The sequence below is a fragment of the Onychostoma macrolepis genome, chromosome 02, assembly GCF_012432095.1.
Source record: "Onychostoma macrolepis isolate SWU-2019 chromosome 02, ASM1243209v1, whole genome shotgun sequence".
NCBI classification, from domain to species: Eukaryota; Metazoa; Chordata; class Actinopteri; order Cypriniformes; family Cyprinidae; genus Onychostoma; species Onychostoma macrolepis.
The window spans coordinates 5,151,012-5,173,647 of record NC_081156.1 but is presented as its reverse complement, the minus strand read 5'-3'; the positions used below and the strand labels follow the sequence as shown (position 1 = coordinate 5,173,647).

Genomic DNA, 22,636 nt, shown 5'->3' with positions numbered 1-22,636 from the left:
TGTAGGAACTGTAATGCATCATACATTTATTATTCAGGGGTTTTTTTTTTTGGACGAATAAAAGTGTACACAGAACAAAAGAACAGCATTTATTTGAAATCTTTTGTAACGTTTTAACTGACACTTTTTTGATCAATTTATTGCATCCTTGCTGGATAAAAGTATTCAAATTTTTATAAAAAAAATAAATAAATCTTGATACCAAACTGATAACAAACTATTGAACAAAGTAATTGTGCAAAACACTACCTGGAAAATACATACTTCTAATTTTTTCCCTCTTGTCTGTTAATATAAATGAAATAAATTATATAATACATTTTCCAGACAGTGTTTAAAAAAAACCTGAAATTGTGATAATGCCACATTCTGTAAAGTTAAACATTTGATTACATTATATTTATGATATTTTAATATATTATAATTTATAAATTTTTATTACTACTACTATGCAAAACCTTACAGAGCAATTTCAAATTTTCTAAGCTGAAATCACTTTGGAGTAACCCTTTGAGTAAAAACAATAAAATCAATCCATTTAAGTGAAGCACTCAAAAATTGTTAATATTCTAGGTATATAAGGTGAAAAGGCAAGAAAAATGGTGAATGTGCTTGGCAGAGATTTGGAATCTGAGTGAAAGATGGATCTGCATTGATTTTTCTATAGCTCTGAGCTGCAGCCCAGTCAGCAGTGCTTCTATGGAGACTCAGTAGTGAATGTTGGAGTGAAGCCAGTTTGACCCAGTTCCCTGGAAACTGCTCTGCCGTGATGATGAGAACTTCTGATTAGTAGAGGTGAAGCTGTGGGCCGCGGCCTGCCTGGGGGAGAAAGGTATGACGGACCAGTCCACCCACATTACACTCTTCTAGTGCCCGCTGAAAGTCTCTGAACACACAATTCACCAGAGTCAATTTTTCTTGTGTGGTTTATATATATATATATATATATATATATATATATACCAGGAGACGGACAAACTTTTATGCTCTTGGGCACAATTGTACTCAAAAGCAGGGCCAAACGTGTTTCAGTAATTCCATGCAACAGTTTAATCACTTACAGACACAAAATCCTTCAGTTTTGGACAAGACAGAACATTTTCTTGAGATTAGAATAAGTATTTAATCAGATTAAAATTTATTTAAATAAATGTATTCAATTTATTAGAAAAATGATCAAATTCAAAAATACTTGATTCAGATTAGAATAAATATTTGACCCTTTTTGCTCAAAAAATATTTTTACAGTTTTTATTTATTTTTTTACAGTTCATTACCTTTATGCAAATTACAGCACCAGGATATATGAAGGAAGGTATATTCAGTTTATATTATATAAGGTTTATACTATATACAAGCTCTAGCATGCCACATACTGTATGCTGTCAAATTAGAGCATCACTTTATTTAATCCAAAATATTACTGTAAATGTTTGGAGTAACATGCTAGCATACTGCTATACTTGCTCTATTATATAATACTGTATGTATACTGTGTGCAATGAAACCTTCCATGTAATATTCGGATGAGCTACAACATTTACTAAACATTTCAGTATACAGCAACCATGTTGAATAGAATACTGTACTCCACAATGCCCTGCACTTGACCTTCCATTTCCTGTGTGATGAATGAACCAAATGTTATATAAACTGTGTTTTCATATCTATTTCTTGACTCATTATTTGATCTGACATTAAAATGCAAAATTTCCAAAACTACAGCTGGATGCTACTCGTAGAATAAAACATGCATGTAATAAGGTCATGTGACAATAATGTAGCATTTATTGATGTTAGGAATAACAACTTATTAATTATTAGAAATGAATACTTACTCTTATTCAGAAAGGATTAATTAAATTGATCAAAAGTGACAGTAAGGACATTTATTACAAAAGATTTCTATTTCAAATAAATGCTGTTCCTTTTAACTTTCTATTTATCAAAGAATCCTGAAAAAAAAAATAGTTTTTTCAAAAATATCAAGCAGTGCAACTATTTTCAGCATGGATTATATTAAGAAATGTTTCTTGATCATCAAATCAGCATATTAGAATGATTTCTGAAGGATCATGTGACACTGAAGACTGGAGTAATGATGCTGAAAATTCAGCTTTGATCACAGCAATAAATTACATTTTGAAACAGATTCACATAGAAAAGAGTTGCTTTCATGAAATTCAGAGACGTCTTAGCTGACCTTAGAAAAATATTTTATATAGTAAGCAGTATTTAGTGTACACTTGCACAGTATGTCGTGAGAAGTATGCTAGTATTCTGAACATAATCTAAGATTTCTTTTGTGTTTTTGAACAGCTAATAGATCAGGTACAGAAGCTGAACGCTGACGTTTGTCAGTAAACAGTAATTTGCATAGCACATAGCCTGTGACCGATTTGAAATGCTATGCGGGATGTTACGTGTGATTTTACATGATGAGCAATTTGAGCTTCTAGAGGGGCTGATAATCAAACCTGCTCAAGAGAATCATACATAATTCAATACATGGAAGACTCAATTAACCATACGCCAAAGAGAGATTGACTTTAATAAGTTACCCTCTGCTTGCTAACGCTGATGATTAGGAGGGATCTGAGGAGGAAGAGAACACTGTACCAGCGGTGTTTTTGATCAATGACTAGCAAGGAGCATTTTTCTGTTACAGTGCATGTAAGTCAATTTATGTACAGCGAGGGATATGATGGATACTGGATGATGACAAAAGAGTTACGACCAGGAATAAGTCAGAGACCTGCACCTCCTGCTCAATGCATGTTAATAATAACATAGCATAACATATAGCTGGGAAGTTTGTAGTCCTAAAACCCAGAAGAGAATTAGTATTCAAACCATAGATTCATTTTTATTCGGGTTTCCTGGCGATTTTTGATTCATGATTAGAACAAGGTCTGAGGGGAACATTACTTGAAGATATTGAAGAAGTTACACTCAGTTGTATCTCAAATGACAATTCTGAGGCAGGTTTTTTCTCACTTTTTCTTTTTAATTTTATGTTTTACTTTTATGTTATACTTTTATGTAAGTTGCTAAATAACCCAAAAATAAAATGACCAATTATAAACAAAATGGCAAATATAAAAGCAAAATAAGTCTGAAAACACAACAACAAAGGGTGCTCCGATCAGGATTTTTGAGACCGATCACAGAAAGCAGTATCTGCCGATCCGATCACCGATACCGATCCTTTTAAAGCCTTCTTTTTATTATGTAGAATTATTTATAGTGATACTCCAAATCAGGATTTTTTATTTGAGGGGTGGAGGGGGCATTTTTTTGACATTTTTCAAAAATATATATTTATCTCACCTAAATATTTGATCATGCAGTGCATTTTTATTTTTACAATCGTGCAATAGCTTACACACAGCACAAGCCTGATTTTGTGAGCTGTATATGAGGTTGCCTTTTATGCCAGGTTCACACATAGGCCTACTCTGTTTGCAGTGTGTATGCAGTCCATGTGCGGTCCGTAAGCGGTGCAGAAGCAGCACTGACTGTGCTTTCACACAAGAGTCTGCAACTGATCTGTGGCTGCTTACCACAAACACAACAAGCATACCATTCACAAAATATACCGTTTCCATTTTCTCTGACTTGATGTTATTTTTGATTCATGACTGAAAGTCTGTGGACTTTATTTAAGCATTACTTAAATGTGTTAAATAAGTCATATCTCAAACAGGAATTTTGAAACACTCACCACCAGAAAAGCTCAATATTCTATGGCAACCTTTTTTTTTTTTCTACCACATTTTGTAAAGTTTCCGTTAAATGTATAAAAACACACAGATCCTCCATAGTGGATGCATAAGCTCAAAAATTAGACACAAGCAAAAGCTTGTCTGAGAAAATAGTGAACACCAGTAATAGCTGAGGAAGGGATTATTAAAGTGATTAATTTCCTTTAAGCCTCTATAAGAAAGCATCTGCCAAGAACATTAATGTTGAATCAAACTACTGCACATAACATAGGCAAACAGATAAGTCAAAGATTGAAAAAACAAACATATATTGGATGCTGGTAAAGGATCTTTTAGCCTCACTCTATGGCACTACAGGTCAAAACAACAGGAAATTAAACTAATGCAGTACTGAGTAACATATGCATTCACTGAGCGCTTTGTGCTAGTGCATTGAGACATATCCTGTCTGAGCATCATCACAGTGGATTCAAGTTATGAGGCCTTCCGCGGTGGATAATTAGAGGTGTATTACTCTGCACAGACCTGGCGGAGAAAGGCAGGAAATCAATTATCGTCAGGGCCCAGGTGTAATATCATTTCGAGCCAGGGCTCCGGTTCTCCTGGCTCGATACTGTGACATTGGCACGGATGTACTGATCAAGAGTCTGAGCGGTAAGAGATTGTCTGGACTCTCGGTTTATAGCTTGATGAAAATAGAAGCATGATTACCTCTATAGAAGGAAAGAATGGCTCAGTGCTGCCAAGACTTGTGCGGTTGATGAGGACGGCTGAATAAAACGCTGATTGATAGAAATCATTTGGAAAACATACAACCGTACAAACTCGTCCTTCCAAAATGACTGCTTGTAGAAGATGCATTATGATTAATTAGGCTTTGTGTTTAGCCAAGTCTTTTAACAGCCATGAATTATCATCCCCCAGAGTGAAAAATGGTTGGAGGGTGTTTCATTTGCTCTTAATAGGGCAATTAACATTGTGATTTATATCTTGTGAGATTGCACAAGTTTTTAGTGTTTCAGATGGGCCGACAAGATAACAAAATCATCTGGAACACTAGTTCAGGTTTCAATTTGTTATATGAATTAAACCCAATCTGTGGCACATTTTCAAGTTAATTATAAAAGCAAACTTTATTTAAATGGCCTTTCTGTAAAGCATTTTAAAATTACAAATGGCCATGCTGACACAATAATGCATTTTCAGCTAGTTTGTCCTTAATCCTCAGAGTGTGTCAACAGATGTGACCTGCAGGTTAATTACAATTAACAAATGTAGAGTAGAAATGAGGAGATCTTTGTTCTTTAAAAGGACCAGATCATAATCAGAAATGAACAAGACAACAAATTAAATAAAACACGGACAGATAGGAAACATTAAATTATGTGCCCTAAACATAACCCCAGAAAATGCACACTGGAAAAGAATTATTATTGAATGTTTAAGTACAATAAACTATGATTATGTAACTTCTGGAAAGGCTGTTTAAATAAAGGATTGGCTGTAATCATTATTTAAATAACTCAGGGGTACAATCATTTTTTAGGTAGGTTCAGACAGAATTTTTACACATTTTCTACCATTATTTTTTATTAATCTCTGTTAATGTTAATTATTAAAAATACAGCTGTTCATTCTTGGTTTATGTTAGTGCAGCTCCATTAAATAATAATAACAGACACAACTTTTAATTTTAATAATGTATTAGCAAATGTTGAAATTAACATTAAGATTAATAAATGTGTTTTTCATTGTTAGTTCATGTTAACTAATGTAGTTAACTAATGTTAACAAATGGAACCTTATTGCAAAGTGTTACCACATTAGTAATATTTATAGTAATTGTGAAAAGTACATTTTATTTAGTCATTTTATTAATTGTATTATTATTTTTATTATGTGTAAGTAGCTCAAAATGATCATATTTTAGCAGCTGCAAGACTATTCTTTATTTTAACAGGCAGAATTGAAAGACAGAGAGACTAAACGGAGGGAGCATGAGATGCCATTAATGTGAGACTGACAGTGAAGAGATACAATTATAAAGAGCAAGGGGAAGGGAAGCTAGAGAAAGCATCAATTTCCACAGCTTCTTAAAAGTAGGGCAGCGGGATTCACAGCGGGGGTCTGGGAGGATGTCTGATTGGCTGAGGTAAAACAAGCGTGTTTAATAAGCAGAGCTCAAGCACCTCCCACCAGAAGTGCTGAAACATTCAATGATCATGACACATGAGCATGAGCTCTGCCACTAACATCAATACCCAAGAGTCTACACAATTTATCAAGGAAACCTTGGGCGAGGATGTCAAGGACATGCTCTGCTACTCCTTAAGAATAATCACTTGGTACCACAGCCTTCAGCATTCAGTTTAAGCTTACTATACAGTAGCCGAAGACTTTCTGGACACCTAACCCACACTTCAAAATAATAACTGAGTATTAATTTAAATGCATATGCAGACAAATAATCTTTTTTTTTTTTCTTAAAAATTTTACAATGTCATTGCCTTCTCAAGTGTTAGGCTACCACATTAACAATGAACACCATCCACCAACCAGACTTCTTAAATCTATTCTGAAGAGTTTCTATCAGTTTACCAATAACACTTTAGTTTAGGGACCAATTCTCACTATTAACTATTTGCTTGTTAGCACGCATATAAATAGCATATTTGCTGTTTATTAGTAATTATTAATGCCTTTTACTGCGTGATCATGTTTTAGATCCCTTAATCCTACCTCATACCTCAAGTTAACAACTTCCTTACTAACAATTAATAATAATAATAATTAATAAGCAGCAAATTAGTAGTTTATTGACACAAAAGTCATGGTTAATAGTTAGTTAATAGTGAGAATTGGTCTACAAAGTAAAGTGTGACTATTTTACCATTTAAACCTCTTTACAACCAAACAACAACCTCAGTTTTTGCTTTTCTTTTACTTTTCTTTCAAATAAATGCCACTTGGTTTGATATATATTTTTTATAATGCAATGATATTCATATCTTTTAATTGTAAATACAAGATAAACAGGCATCATTTGACATTTACAAATTATAATTGTTATTACTTCCAATGAAACTGATCACAATTTTTTTGATCAATAGAATTATCATTTTAAAAAGTAGCATTTGTATAGCTAGCTACACATTGATAGCTACACATTGAGCAGCATGATATCCAAAACTGTTATTGAAATGCTGAATAAATTATGCTCAATGCAAGCGACACTGCGGCACTCAAGATAATAATCACTGAAGCTGTCACTGCAAGTTCACACAGTTTGATGCGAATGTTTGAGTCCTGAAGTTCAGTGTGAGTTCACTGCCTGAGTTTCTCAGTTACAATAAATGTTACAATAAATGAAGCTCGTTACGAAGCTGTCCACGCCGCAGAATTAATCTCTTATTCACTCTGCCTTAATGAATTTATGTGAACGCTGCAGTTTTGTTGCACCGCTCTCTTGCAGTGATATTTAGTGAATCCAAAATATTCTCAAATTACAGATGATGCTTTGTTTTGGGGTGTCGAGGAATGTTTACACATATTTAACCATCTGGAGCTGTTCATTTTGGGGTCACACTTATGCTGTTCATCAGTTAAAACAGACTATTTATTTACCTATATAATAATAGCAATATTATAATTTTTTTTATTAATGTATTAATTTATTTGATTTATTTATTTAAAAATTGTATTATTCAAATGAATGCAGTATTTAAGTTACAAATAGAGCAAAAGTATTTAAAATATAATCAATGCAGGCAGATTAATGCTATCTGGTGGAAAGAAAATCATCTATAATACCATTGCATACAGCCCTATATAAAGGCCTGTGTGTTCCTTGTTGCTGAGAACAATGTTTTCAGACATAATTTATTGTATTAGGTATTTTATTTGGATATATATTTAGATATTATCAAAGACTACTTTTGAAATGTTAATTTGAAGTGTCAGTTTTTGCACTATTATGGTCAAACCTGAACTCGGAAAAAAGGATTTTGTTACCCATAATCTAATTCCAACATAAAATGAACGGGAATGCTTGATCAGAGCTTGATCTATATGGCTCTAATCTGATATAACTACTTAGTTGAGTCTCCTCTACATTTTCATATTTTTTTGTATTTCCTATTCAATTGCTATGGCAGTCATTTTTGACCGTGAACAGTATGAGTGTGACTCTTTTTTTAAGACCATTTAGCATTTGATGACCATGATTTGATAAGTGTAACAAAAGTCAGCAAGTTTTGTGCCATTCCGATGAAGTAAATATAGTTAAAAATCAATCACTAATGTCTAGCACCAAAGAGTTACACTTATAACCTTACACTTATAACGCCCTTACATTTATTCTTATCCTTACAATAGCCTACTGTTTTACCTGGGGCTTGACAGTAAAGAGCTAACATGGGTGGCAAAAAATATGAATTTAGCTTATTTCTTCTCTTCAGTGTCAGACATAGAACACACATGCACTGCGCCTTGTTTACAAGCAGAGCAATGCACACGCATGTGCCATGGTACTCTCGTGAACTCCGGCAGACTGACCCGGAAGAGAAGAATTGTTGAATAAAGTCATTATTTTTGTTTTCTTTGTGCACAAAAAGTATTCTTGTAGCTTCATAAAATTAATATTGAAACACTGATGTCACATGGACTATTTTAACAACGTCCTTACTACTTTTCTGGGCCTTGAACGTTTCAGTTGCATTGCTGTCTTTGCAGGGTCAGAAAGCTCTCAGATTTCATCAAAAATATCTTAATTTGTGTACCAAAGATGAACGAAGGTCTTACGGGTTCGGAACGGCATGAGAGTGAGTAATTAATGACAGAATTTGTATTTTTTTAACTACCCCTTTAAGTAAAATGTACAACACACTTGTGAATCAGACTGAACGTATTAAGACCATCAGTAATAGGTCTGTAGACTAATTTAAATATCTCGCCATTACATTCGCGCACACAACAGACATGTCTGTGACTGATTACAATTCTCAAACATGTTGTTAACAGAATAATTACACACCAGGGTAGAGCTAAATTAAATGCTGTAATCGACGCTTAATTGTAGTTATCCAGTACTACAATTGTCCAATCAACATGTAACTGTCCAGTACTAGAGAGCTGAATACACACGTAACAAGATGGTGTGCTCAGGAAATAAACCATTCACTACATCTCTCTTTCCTCTTTGTGCCTTTTAGAGCCACGACTGAAGTAGGTCCACAGCATCAGGGTGAAACTAAATTCAAACTATCACCTCAGCCTTGAACAAAACTCCCTGCGGAGAATCAAACACAGTCTGAGGGAAAGAGAGCAGACTCACCTGCTGCACAGTCTGCTTCATCTTCACCATTTTCGCAGTCTCTTTCTCCGTCACAACGCCAGGACAGCGACACACACTTCCCTCCACAGTCAAACTTCTCTGGTGGACATGTCTGTTTGACTGCTGTGGAACAGAAACAAATGTTTGAACAGGTTAGAGTGAAACATGCGGCAAGTAAACCGACTGGCATCAAATCATTTTGTTGATCTCACTGTGTTCCTCAGATCTGTGCTGCCTGTCATAGTGAGAAATGTGAGATGGCAAATGCGATCTAAACATGCTTGGCACCTCTAAACAGAATTTTTGAATACAATTTTCAGCATGTCTTTGCTTTCTGAAGTCCATTTATACACCCAGGAGCTTTTCTGGCTGCTGATGCAGATCAGAATGAGATAAAGTGTCGGGGCATTACTGACTTGACAGTACTCATTAGACAATTTTATGACAGGTTTCCATCCATAATTGTTGATGTGTGACAAAAATCATGGTTTTAAAGTTTGGGTAGGTGACTTCGGAGAGGCTAGCGAAAGCAAGCTCACTTTGAAAGCATAAGATCCCACTCTCCCTGCAAAATCAGTCTCCAAAGCCACGCCTCCTCCAAAACACATGAACACGCTCTGGCAGACCAGAGGCTAACCAGCGACATGATGAGAGACGACGTCAACACTGTCAGATTACCTCATGTCTCATTCACCGGTGAGAAAACATTATAGTACAAAGCGCATAATATTACAATAATAATCTTGTTTCAAACCTGTGTGGCAAAAAAAAAAATAGAAAAACAGAAGGTGAGTAAATAATGACAGTATTGTAATTTTTGCGTGAACTATCCCTTTAAGTGAGAGTAAACGGGTTCAGGCGGTAGATCAGAGGGTCTGTGGGCCCCGTTTTAGCAGCTCTGTCCCCCTCTCTCCTTCACAGTCATGGCCAATCTGCTCCATTTGGCAGGCTGTCTATTGATATTAGATTACAGTTTGAGAGGTATCAGAAATGCATAAATAAATCATCTCTAGCTGCAGATGCCTGGAGAGCCGCCACAGTCAGTGAGTCTGCCGGGGCCGTTTGACTGGCCTTATATCATGAAAGAATTCAAAATGGCTCAACAAGTTATACCAATTAGCCTGGCCAAGGACATGTTGTATAAACTTTCTAGAATCGGGGAGAAAGGGCAGCTCCGTTTAGGCTGTCAGTTTTTTCAATTTGCTCTCGAGTGAATTTATTATTCATCGCTGGATCTGTTTCATCATTTAGATGAGTGATACATATCAAATGAGATGTGATTTCGATTACTGCAGTACTTGTCTAACCCTCAGTATCATTCATCAAGCAAAATAGCTGTCATTTATTTTCCTGACTTTATTATTTTACTGAATTCAAGCCAGCCTATGAAATAATGAGAACAAACAGTGTCACTTCATAACACTTCATGACAAGGTTCTGGGGGGGTTCTGCATTGCAGTAATGCGGTGTTTGAGTGTGCAGGTTGGAGGGTGTGCGTCTGTATAAAGGCATAGCAGATGCTTATACAGCTAGAGGAAGTGAATTAATGAATGTATCATTGACTAATTATAATATGAAGAGCAAAAGACAAAGACAAATCAATGAAGAATTAATTTTTCTCAACCTGTTTCTTAAAAAAAGAGCCTGGAGAGAAATATCTCTATTTAGGCTATTTTCTGTTATTTCCATTATTGCATCACAAAATCAAAAGCATGTATCAAGACCCTCGTGTTCTGCACTGCGCATTTAAAAAAAATCATTCCTTTTACATGCAAAGATGTGTTCTGAATGGCCCTTAGTTCTTCACAGCATGTGCGATGCACACACACAAACACACATACATTCGTTTTTGTGAAAAGTGGGGACATCCCATAGGCGTAATGGTTTTTATACTGTACTTACTGTATGTGCTATTGCCCTACACCTAAACCTACCCCTTACAGGAGACTGTGCATGTCAACTTTCCCCAAAAAAAACTCACTCTGTATGATTTATAAGCGTTTTGAAGAGTGGGGACATGGGTCAATGTCCTGAGATGTCACCTTCACCTTGTAATACCTATGTCATACCTTTGTCATTATACAAATCTATGTCCTGACTTTTCACAAAAACGCGCACACACACAAACACACACACACAAACACACACACACACACACACACACATGATTTAGTTCACAACTGATTCCAATAGACTCTTTTCACATTTTCATCAGCGTTGACTATTTATTGTTTTTTTAATTTGATGCAAAGGTAATATAATAAAAAAATAAGCTGTTATAAACGTACATATATTTTTTATAAGTGAAAATATAAAAAAACTTATTGACAATGCTAATGACCAGTGAAACGTGTCACCAGAGATTGTGTAAATGGTCCATTGCTGGACGTTAGAATGTCACTTGCTAAGCTAATGACACAAAAACAAGCATAAAATATGCAGCACACAAATACTTGGTAAAAGGAATTAGATGGAACTACTTTTATTTAACATTTTCCAATATCAGTATTGTTATTGTTAACTAAAAGTATGATTAAACATGATTAAAAACTCAGATTTATTTTGTTAATTGAAATAAAGCCGAAAGAAAAGAAAATATAAATATTAGACTTAAAAACTTAAACTTAAAAAAACTTCTAGGTTAAGAACTAAAATACTAAAACTGAAGTAATAATTAAAGCTTATTAAATCTAAATAGAAATGTAAAAACTAGTTAAAAATAACAAAAGCACATAACAAAATGACTAAAACTAAAATTAAAATAGAAAATATTAAAATAAAAACAAATATTGGGAATATTAATAAATTCTATAAATAAAAATATTAAAACAACACGGTGAAGTACATTTATTACTGATCAGTTTTCTGACCCATTATCTTTCACTCATCCTCACATCATCCCAAACTTTCCTCTGCAGTCTGATGGCATCTCTCATTTTAGGGTCAACTATCCATTTAACATAATCAATTTGAACTTATTGAAACATCCTCAGAGCATTTACAGCTTGAATCTTGTTACAGTAGCTCAGTTGCTAACTACATATTGTTATTGAGGAACACAAGAAGAAATAAACAGAAGAAAGAGAGTCAGTACATGATGACAGAATATTCATTAAAGCAGATTAATAGTACTGTCAAGATGAAGTTGAGATGACTGGAAAAGTGGGAAAAGGTGAAAGAAGGAGAGTGAGTGAGAAAGCATGTGAGGAACAAATGATAACAAGGTCAGAAGTACTTTCTCCGTGACTTCGCACTCCTGCTGTATATGCAGTGAGCTGTGAGGTGAGAGAGAGTGGTGTTGTGAAAAGGTCGCGGTGAACTCAGAGGAGACATCTGGCTTTGCCGATGGCTATTTGATGAAGAGCTTCTTAACTCCACTTCACTGAAATCAACAGAGTCAAATATCGCTGTTAATCTCTAAACACATTAAATTGATCCCCACTTCATCAAGTCATTTCTGTTGTCAGGGGTGCTGCCATACAGAGCACAGGTAAAATAAATGCCAGAACATTAATGCAGTCACCTTTACCTTAAAGCTGCAGTGTGTTATTTTTAAGCCACAAGCGACACCGGAGAGAATAACAAATTATATATTGGCTCAACCAATGAACAGAGTTTAAGCTATGAATATGACACAACTCCTTTAACCCTCTGGTGCTCTTTGTCATTTTTGACTAAAAAAAAAAAAAATTCCGTTCTGTTTTTTTTTTTTACTACATCAGAATTGTATGAAACTTGGTAAAGATTATGACACTTGCTATGTGAATGCCAAAAATAATCATGGACATGATTCAAAAAAGGTTAAATTGTCCTGACTAAAAAATAAAAAGAAATGAGAATGAGAATGAGCTTTATTGCCAGGTATGTTTACATATACGAGGAATTTGTTATAGTGACAGAAGCTCCACAGTGCAACAGAATGACAGCGACAGGACAAAAACACAGATAATAAAAAGAATAATATACAAATATACAAAATAGACAATGTACAAAATAGCAAAAACACAATATATAATATAGACAATTATGTATGTACAGGTATGATATGTGCAAATTTGAAATGTAAATAAGTATGTGTGTTAAGTAATGTATAATAGTGTTGTGTGTTCCACGTTTATTGTGTGTTTATTAAGTGTTCATGAGATGGATTGCCTGAGAGAAGAAACTGTTCCTGTGCTGGCCGTTCTGGTGCTCAGAGCTCTGTAGCGTCGACCAGACGGCAACAGTTCAAAGAGGGAGTGTGCTGGATGTGAGGGGTCCAGAGTGATTTTGCCAGCCTTTTTGTTGCTCACTCTGGATGAGTACAGTTCTTGGAGAGTCGGGAGGGTTGTACCAATGATTCGCTCAGCAGTCCGGACTACCCTCTGTAGTCTTCTGAGGTCAGATTTGGTAGCTGAGCTGAACCAGACAGTTATTGAAGTGCAGAGGACAGATTCAATGATGGCGGAGTAGAACTGTTTCAGCAGCTCCTGTGGCAGGTTGAACTTCATCAGCTGGCGAAGGAAGTACAACCTCTGCTGGGCCTTTTTAACAATGGAGTCAATGTGAGTGTCCCACTTCAGGTCCTGGGAGATGGTGGTGCCCAGGAACCTGAATGACTCCACTGTCGTTACAGTGCTGTTCATGATGTGAGTGGGGGGAGAGCATGGGGGTTTCTCCTGAAGTCCACGATCATCTCCACAGTTTTACATTTACATTTACATTTATGCATTTAGCAGACGCTTTTATCCAAAGCGACTTACATTGCATTCAAGTTCCAGTTTTTACATTTTATCAGCTCTTGCTTTCCCTGGGAATTGAACCCATGATCTTGGCGTTGCTAGCGCCATGCTCTACTATTTGAGCTACACGCTCAGTTTTGAGCGTGTTAAGCTCCATGTTGTTAAAATTGCACCAGACAGTCAGCTGCTCAACCTCTTGTCTGTAAGCAGACTCGTCACCGTCCTGAATGAGGCTGATGACTGTGGTGTCATCTGCAAACATCAGGAGCTTGACAGAGGACGCAACCCTGGGGGGCACCAGTGCTGATCGTACGGGTGCTGGATGAGGATTTACCAAGCTTTACTAGCTGCTGCCTGTCTGTCAGGAAGCTGTTGATCCACTGACAGACAGAGATGGGGACGGATAGCTGAGTTAATTTGAGCTGGAGGAGTGATGGGATGATAGTGTTAAAAGCGGAGTTAAAAAGGTACACTTGTACTCCTCGCAGTCAAAAGTAACCACACTGGAAATCAACAGGAAGTGAGTTTGTGGAAATGTTTGGTACTGCACCCAATCAAAACTTAAAGGGGTCATCGGATGCAAAATTCACTTTATAAGTTCAACATAAATGTGTGTTGGAAGTGTGTGTACACATCCATCCTATAATGATAAAAATCCACCCAGTGTTTTTTTTTTAAATCCCTATTTTAAAATCCCCTCTCTCAAATCAGGCTGTTCTGAGATTCCTGTCAGAATGATATAGTTCTGTACAGGCCCCTCCCATGATAGTTGATTGACAAGGCCATCTTATCTTAGATCCGCCTTGAGTGAGCTGTAAACAGTCCGACCGCCATTGTGTTGACCCCGGTGCAGGGGAAGACAAGAATGTCTCAGATTAAGTGATTGAGGTGTTTTGTTGTTGGATGTAATAATGAACATAGCAGTCGTCATTAACTCACAACATCTGAGCCGCTGAAGACACAAAGGATTAACGTTACTTTCCTTTTGAAAGGAATGCGCCGATCCCCGATCTACCTAAATGCGTCTATGTTCACACAAATCATTCGTGATCCAGCTTCATCTACAGAAGAAATGAGTATAAGGGTTTTTTATAAATCTTTGCAAATCGCCTTTCCTAATAACGTGCTAGTTAGCAAGTTTCGTGGCTGAAGTTTACAGTCTGCTCATCACCCCATGGAAGAGAGGGGCGGGGTCAGCAGAGCTCATTAGCATTTAAAGCTACATGGAGTAAAAACAGCTCGCTGAAAACAGAGCTGATTTTGACAGGGTAAAAATTTTGTTTTTTACACTACCATTGAAAAATTTTAACCAAAGTATGTTATAGACTTTTCATTAAGACCCTAAAAAATCATATCAACTTGTGGAAAATGGGCATCCGATGACCCCTTTAAACTCATTTTTTGACATATCAACCTCAAATTTGGAAAACAACTTGTTTAGATTTATGGCTTTGATTTTCATGCAATTTTAGAGTAAAAAAAAAATGTTTTGGAAAATAATTATTTTATATAAAATTTGAAAATAATATTTTTGTGCTATAACTTCTATAACATTTTTGTAAATGTTTGCTTTTTTAAACTTTGTTCACTTAAGCAATAATCTGTTAAGTCTGTGTTCCAAAATTCAAGATTTACAACAGTTTCAGTTGCAAAATTCATTTTGAGATCTTTGCTCAAAAAATGGTTAACATGTAATAAATGGATTATAACTACTTTATAAATAATTTAGTACCATAAAATCCCCTAAAACTGCAAAATAGTACATCAAAAACATTATCAAACTAAAATATAGTACATTCATTTAATTGAAATCATATATAAAATTATATTTTGAAGAATATTTCAACTGTTTTCTGTCGATACAATGAAAGTGGGGTGCAAATGTACGTTACCATTCAAAAATTTGGGATCAGTAAGAATATTTTTCTTTTAAGAAATTAATATTTTTATTCAGTAAGGGTGCATTTAACTGATCAAAAATAGCAGCTAAGACATTTATAATTTTCCAAATGACATCAAATGAATGCTTCTCTTTACAATGTTTGCTTTTGATCAAAGAATCCTGAAAACAAATTTCAACAGAAATGTTTCTTAAGCGATCTAATGATGCTGAAAATTCAGCTTTGCATCACAGGAATAAATTACAATTCAAAATATATTCAAATAGAAAACAGTTATTTTAATTTGTTATAATATTCCACAATATTGCTGTTTTTACTGTATTTTTAAATGTAAAAAAAAAATGGGCAAATAATGAGGTTGGGTAAATGATAGCATCTCTCATTTTTGTGTCCACTAACCTTTAATACAATCAATTTTAACTAAACTAAACATTTACAGAGTGTTAGTACAGCTTGAATCTTGTTACAGTAGCTATGTTGTTAACTACATTGTTATTGAGGAACAAACTAGGTCAATTCTAGATGTGGGCCAAATTAAAGAAACAGAAAGCTAAACAATTGAATTATTTAAGCGCTGTTTTAGTTCAGCTGCCATTATAGTTGCCTTATAGACAGATCAGGGAACTAGTAATAATCCTGGGTAATGTTACAGCCGGACAGGCGATATACTGAAGGAAAAGATACTAGTCCAGCAGTGATTTACTAAACATATTGGACAGCATATGGCAGTCAATTACATTAAGTGGGTCAGCAAAACCCTGGTTGTGCTGTATTTTGACTGTAGAGATCACAAACATTCTCAGCTTCAGTCGCTAATGCTTTCCCTCTGAAAGGGGGTTTGACTGTCTTTCCTTTTAAAAGCCGTTAAATCGGCTTTTATAATTCCTGTGCGTTTCCTTGCAATTGGAAAATGTGCTGAACATGGAAGCATCATTTATTATTAAATAAGACATCCAGAACAGTGCTCCTGCAGTAGTGCTCACTAATGTGAGAGCACAAGATTACTCCAGCATGAAAACTGTGTGTGACAGACAGAAAAGCGTGCGTGTGTGTGTGTGTATTATAGAAATGTCATGCTGTACCTTTGAGTTTATGTGTATGTGTGTGAAGCTTTTATAGCCATCATAATGGAAGATGAGCATAAGATTCAGTGATCTTGGGTGGACAGATCAGAAAAAATTAATTAATTAAAATTACAATTAATTTCAAGATTCCAACTAGTAAAAAATTAGAGGAGTCAATTTAAATTTTATTTAGTGTGTAAAGATAACATGATAAATTAATGTAATTAATCATGACTAGCGAATACATTTTATTATAAGGTAATCGTCTTGCCATAGAAGACATTCACCCAGCACACATTCTTACATTCAAAAACATATAAAGTAAACAGTTTTCCATTTCAATATTTTTTTAAAAAGTAGTTTAATCCTGTGATGCAAAGCTGAATTTTCAGCATCATTTTTGCTGCTCAATTATCATCAATTATTATTTGTGTTAAATTATTAATGTTGAAAACATTGCTACTTAATATTGTTACTTAATAATAACATTTTTGTGGAAACCATGATATTTTTTGTCAGGATTCTTCGATGAATAGAAAGAGAAGAAAAGAACAACATTTATTTGAAATAGAAATATTTTGTTACATTTGATATTTTATAAATTTTGATCAAATTAATGCATCCTTGCTGATTTTTTTATTTATTTATCTTACTTACCCCAAACATTTGAATGGCAATTTATCACAGTTTCCACAAAAATATTAAGCAGCACAAAACAACATTCATAATGATAATAATAATAATTGTTTCTTGAGCAGCAAATCAGTATATTAGAATGATTTCTGAAGGATCATGTGACACCATGCTTCACCATCACAGGAATAAGTTACATTTTACAACATATTAAATTGTAATAATATTTCAGAATATTACTGTTTTTACAGCATTTTTGATCAAATCAATGTAGCCTTGATGAGCATAAGATACTTTTGTTCCGATTGTTGATGGTAGTGTAATTTATTTTAACATATCGACAGCTATATTGACAGCCCATAATTACAAGTTTTAAACTTTATTTCAACTTATTTCAACAATTTATGTTTTATAATAATTTGATAAAATATTTTATTTTTTAACACCAACAAGTAGTTAACATAATAAATTGTGATGAATGTAATAAAGTGGCAATATATATAATATATATAAAGTCACAGCAGTTTTATTTTTAGTGTGGACAAACAGATTGCAACAAGCGTGGTTAGGACACAGTCTGAGGATGCTGAGCTTAGGGCACAATCTCAGGACTGCCATCTCGTAATGGTTTTTTGACAAGACCTGAATGCTGAAGAAAGTGGTTTGAGGCAAAACCCTAAACAAAGCCTTTGAGATATTGCTGGATAAAGTACATGCTTCATTGTTTATGGCAGCTAGATAAATTAAACATGAATGAGGCTACCACTGTGTTTGCTTCACAGGCTCAGTGCAGTCAGAGTGTTTTTGGAGAAAATATGTCTAGAGGATACAATCATTCAGTTGTTATGAGGTGAAATAATCAGTATTTAACTGATTTCAGTTGATTAGAACCTGGCATTATTCATGCATAGATAATGGAAGTAAATAATAGGACACAAAATATTGATTTGAGTAACAACAAGCTCACTAAATCCAAAGCTTCCATGAAGAAAACACGTCCCTATCAAGCAGCTTTGAGCCAAGATGAACAAACAAGTTCAAACAAGATGAAGATTTAAATGGGTCATGAACTGAGAAATCAAAATTCCCTTGATCTTGTGACATATAAGAGGTCAATGTTCTATAAAAACATCAGAAACAAAACGATAAAGATGGCTCTGAAGACAACAAGACGCTGTGCAGTGCCAAGCTGTGGAAAAACACAGATGTAAGAAGTAAGAAGTTCACTTCATTTTACCGCAGATTCATTTACAAGCAAGGCACAAATCGACACAGGATTTTCAGAAAGATATTTCCAGATATATAAATATATCCAAATATTTTATTAATATTTAAAAAATAAGGCAATTATTTATTTATACATGCATATTTTAGTGTCAAGTAAAAGATTATTTTACCTGTTTTGACTAAAACATAACATCACATAAACATCCTTCACTTATGCATGAGATACGTAATAATACTCAGTCTAATGCACAACAGCCATTTATGCAAACGAACAGACTTCCAAATAAACAGCATCCCTAATTGTTTCTTATATCTTGCCCATCAGCTAACGGTTTTCCAGAGAGCCTCAGTCTTGCTGTGTGAATTCATTAGGAGAACTGCTGTTGAAATGGCCCTTGAGTATTTATTCCATCTAAATGCATCAGGAGACTCTTTTGTTTGACATTTCTGTTGAAGATGCTTCTTGAAGATTATAAAATCCTATTAGCATGCAAACTACTTTCTCTAAACAGCCTACGTGAAATGAACGGCAGCCTACTGATGAAAGAATCACAATAATATGCACATGCATTAGCTAGAAGTAAATGACTTATTATTTCTAGCTACATTACTGGCATCCACAAAATGAACATGAACTAACATGATGCTCTCTTTCTGCTTAAGTTAATGCAGACATGGAGCGGAAAGAACAGAAATACCGCAGGGAGGGCTCATGTTTGAGCTGCAGTCAATCTGAGATGACGTTTCATGTTGCACAGCTGTGCTCCTCACCTACAGATGCCGGCGTACTGTAGTCATGGAAACGCGGCCATGGTTTTATTGTGACGTTCAGAAAATACACATATTGGCCACATTAAATCAATGTAATCAGTCTCTATTTTTTCACTTGTCAAAACAGCCATTAGAGGCCTACTGGACAGAATAAACATGTCTGGAATAAGGTTATTGAGTGAACTGATGTACCCATGTACTCAGCTGAACACACCGAAACTGTCACGAATCTGGTCTGCACTTCCGTTCATTCACCACCAGAGGTCACTCGCTCACCACATGGACTTTCACACCACACTTCACAATGGACTCCAATTCCCATCATCCAACACTGATCACAGCTGTCACCAATCACTCATTGCACTAATCACACGCACACCTGATCCCACGCACACACTGATCACACACCTTATATAAACCCTGGACTTTGTTTCCCTCGTTGCCGAGTATTGTATGCGTTTACCGCTACCCTAGCCGTAGCTACTCTTCAGAGCCATTGTTAGTTTTCCTAGTCTGGCATTACCTGTTCTCCTGTGTTTATTTCTAACCCGTGTTTTCCTGGATTAACCCTTTCTGTGTTTCTTTTCAGTTCCTGTATTGTTCTGCGTTTTTCACTCCCCTAGTGTTAGCTGTGATACGGAACTTTTGTTGTTTTCTAGTCTGTGTTCCTAGTGTTTACCCCTGTCTCCCTGTTCGGACTCTGATCATTTCCCTTGCCTGGATTATAGCTCAACAACAACACCCCGTCATGTCATTGCTGCCAATCATGAGCCAAATCAAGTCACAGTTGATATTAAAGAGCCCAGTCAATTCACAGTTGATGTCAGAGAGTCAAGTCGAGTCACAGTCAATCTACAAGAGCCAAGCCAAGTCACAGCCGATCTTCACGAATCAGGCCAAGTTAAAGCTGATCTTCATGAGCTAAGTCAAGTCACAGTTGATGTCAGAGAGTCAAGCCAAGTCACAGTTGGTCGTCATCAATCGAGTCACGTCTCAGCTGATCACCCAGAGTCACTTCACGTTTCAGCTGATCACCTAAAGTCAAGTCACGTCTCCGCTGCTCGTCCAGAGTCACAGCAGCACGTCTCCGCTGCTCGTCCAGAGTCACAGCAGCACGTCTCCGCTGCTCGTCCAGAGTCACAGCAGCACGTCTCCGCTGCTCGTCCAGAGTCACAGCAGCACGTCTCCGCTGCTCGTCCAGAGTCTCGTCACATTACAGCTAGTCATCCAGAGTCACTTCACGTTTCAGCTGATCACCTAAAGTCAAGTCACGTCTCTGTTGATCTTCCAGAGTCACAGCCCGTCACGGCTGACCTTCCAGAGTCGGGTCACGTCTCCGCTGACCTTCCAGAGTCACGTCACGTCTCCGCTGACCTTCCAGAGTCACGTCACGTCCGGGCTGACACACCCAGATCATCAAGGTCAGTCTTCCACTATCCCAATTTGATGTCTAGTTTGAGGGATGTACCGCTGGTGTCTGCACGCACGGCTGGTATCCCCAAACCAACTCACTCTAACCCTCCTGTTCTTATGCATATTCCCCTGTCCGAGGCACTTCCCCTGATGGGAATCGCTTTGTTACGTTTGGGCTGCGTACACCACCGCAGAACTGCCCGAGGTGGCGGCACACGCTGCAGAACCTCCAGAAGTGGCGGGGCTTGCCTCAGCCCCTTGTATGGTGGTGGCGCCCTGCAATGTTCTCTCGGTCTGTCGAGTTGCGGTCGAGGAGACTGTTACCGCTGTAGAACTTCCAGAGGTGGCGGCAACCGCTGCAGAACCTCCGGAGGTGTCAGTGGTATCCACTCGCCAACTCTCGTCTTGCTCTGCCACGGCCACAGAGGTCGTCCTTGATTCCTCGCAGCCAGAAGGGCTGTTCCTAAACTCCTGTCCCGTCATGGCTATGGAGGCCGTCAATGAACTCTCGTTCTGTCCTGTCACGGCTATGGAGGCCGTCAATGAACTCTCGTCCTGTCCTGTCGCAGCCAGAAGGGCTGTCCCTGAACTCACGTTCTGTCCTGTCACGGCTATGGAGGCCGTCACTGAACTCTCGTTCTGTCCTGTCACAGCTATGTAGGCCGTCAATGAATTTTCGTTCTGTCCTGTCGCAGCCAAAAGAGCTGTCCCTGAACTCTCGTCCTGCCCTATCACGGCTATGGAGGCCGCCTGTGAATTCTCTGCCTGTCCTGTCGCAGCCAGAAGGGCTGTCCCTGAACTCTCTGTCATGGCTAAGAAGGCCATCTTTGAACTCTTGGCCCGATCTGGCCCAGCCATGGTGGCTGACTGTGAACTGCCTCCATGGAAAATAATTATGAACTTCCTGTGTTCCCTACCTCAGTCCTTGTGTCTGTGCATGTTCTGTCTCCTCCTTGTGTCTCAGTTTCCCTTAGGTCCCAGTCTCTGCTGTGGGTTCCTGATCCGTCATGGTATGCTCCTGTTCTATCTGCTCCGTCGTGGTTGTCTTCAGGTCTGTCTGCTCCGCTCTGGTGGTCTTCTGCTCCACCTGTTCCGGTCTGTCATGAATCTGGTCCGCACTTCCGTTCATTCACCACCAGAGGTCACTCGCTCACCACATGGACTTTCACACCACACTTCACAATGGACTCCAATTCCCATCATCCAACACTGATCACAGCTGTCACCAATCACTCATTGCACTAATCACACACACACACACACACACCTGATCCCACGCACACACTGATCTCACACCTCATATAAATCCTGGACTTTGTTTCCCTCGTTGCCGAGTATTGTATGCGTTTACCGCTACCCTAGCCATAGCTACTCTACAGAGCCATTGTTAGTATTCCTAGTCTGGCATTACCTGTTCTCCTGTGTTTATTTCTAACCCGTGTTTTCCTGGATTAACCCTTTCTGTGCCATTCCGTGTTTCTTTTCAGTTCCTGTATTGTTCTGCGTTTTTCACTCCCCTAGTGTTAGCTGTGATACGGAACTTTTGTTGTTTTCTAGTCTGTGTTCCTAGTGTTTACCCCTGTCTCCCTGTTCGGACTCTGATCATTTCCCTTGCCTGGATTATCTCTCTGTCTAGCCCCTTTGGATACTGTTCGCTGTCTACCAACCTTTGCCTGCCTTAGGATTACTCTTTGTCTTGTCCCTGCCATACCTGTTTGCCATTGCTCGACCCTGCCTGTATTGATGACCATGCCTGTAAATAAAAGCTTGCATTTGGATCCGCATGTCTCACGTCTCGTCAGCCCCGTTACAGAAACAACTTAAGTACTATGGAGGCTGCAGAAAGCAA

The 22,636-nt window shown here is 37.1% G+C and overlaps 1 protein-coding gene across 3 annotated transcripts in view; it reads right to left on the bottom strand.

Annotated features, from left to right (window-relative positions):
• The window catches only part of LOC131525810 (low-density lipoprotein receptor-related protein 8-like), a 102,495-nt gene that overhangs the window by 41,537 nt on the left and 38,322 nt on the right, over positions 1-22,636 (bottom strand). For all 3 annotated transcript variants that reach the window (XM_058753781.1, XM_058753773.1, XM_058753768.1), the window contains exon 4: positions 9,058-9,180. In XM_058753781.1, the coding sequence (XP_058609764.1) occupies positions 9,058-9,180 (123 nt within the window). The remainder of the gene's footprint in view (positions 1-9,057; positions 9,181-22,636) is intronic.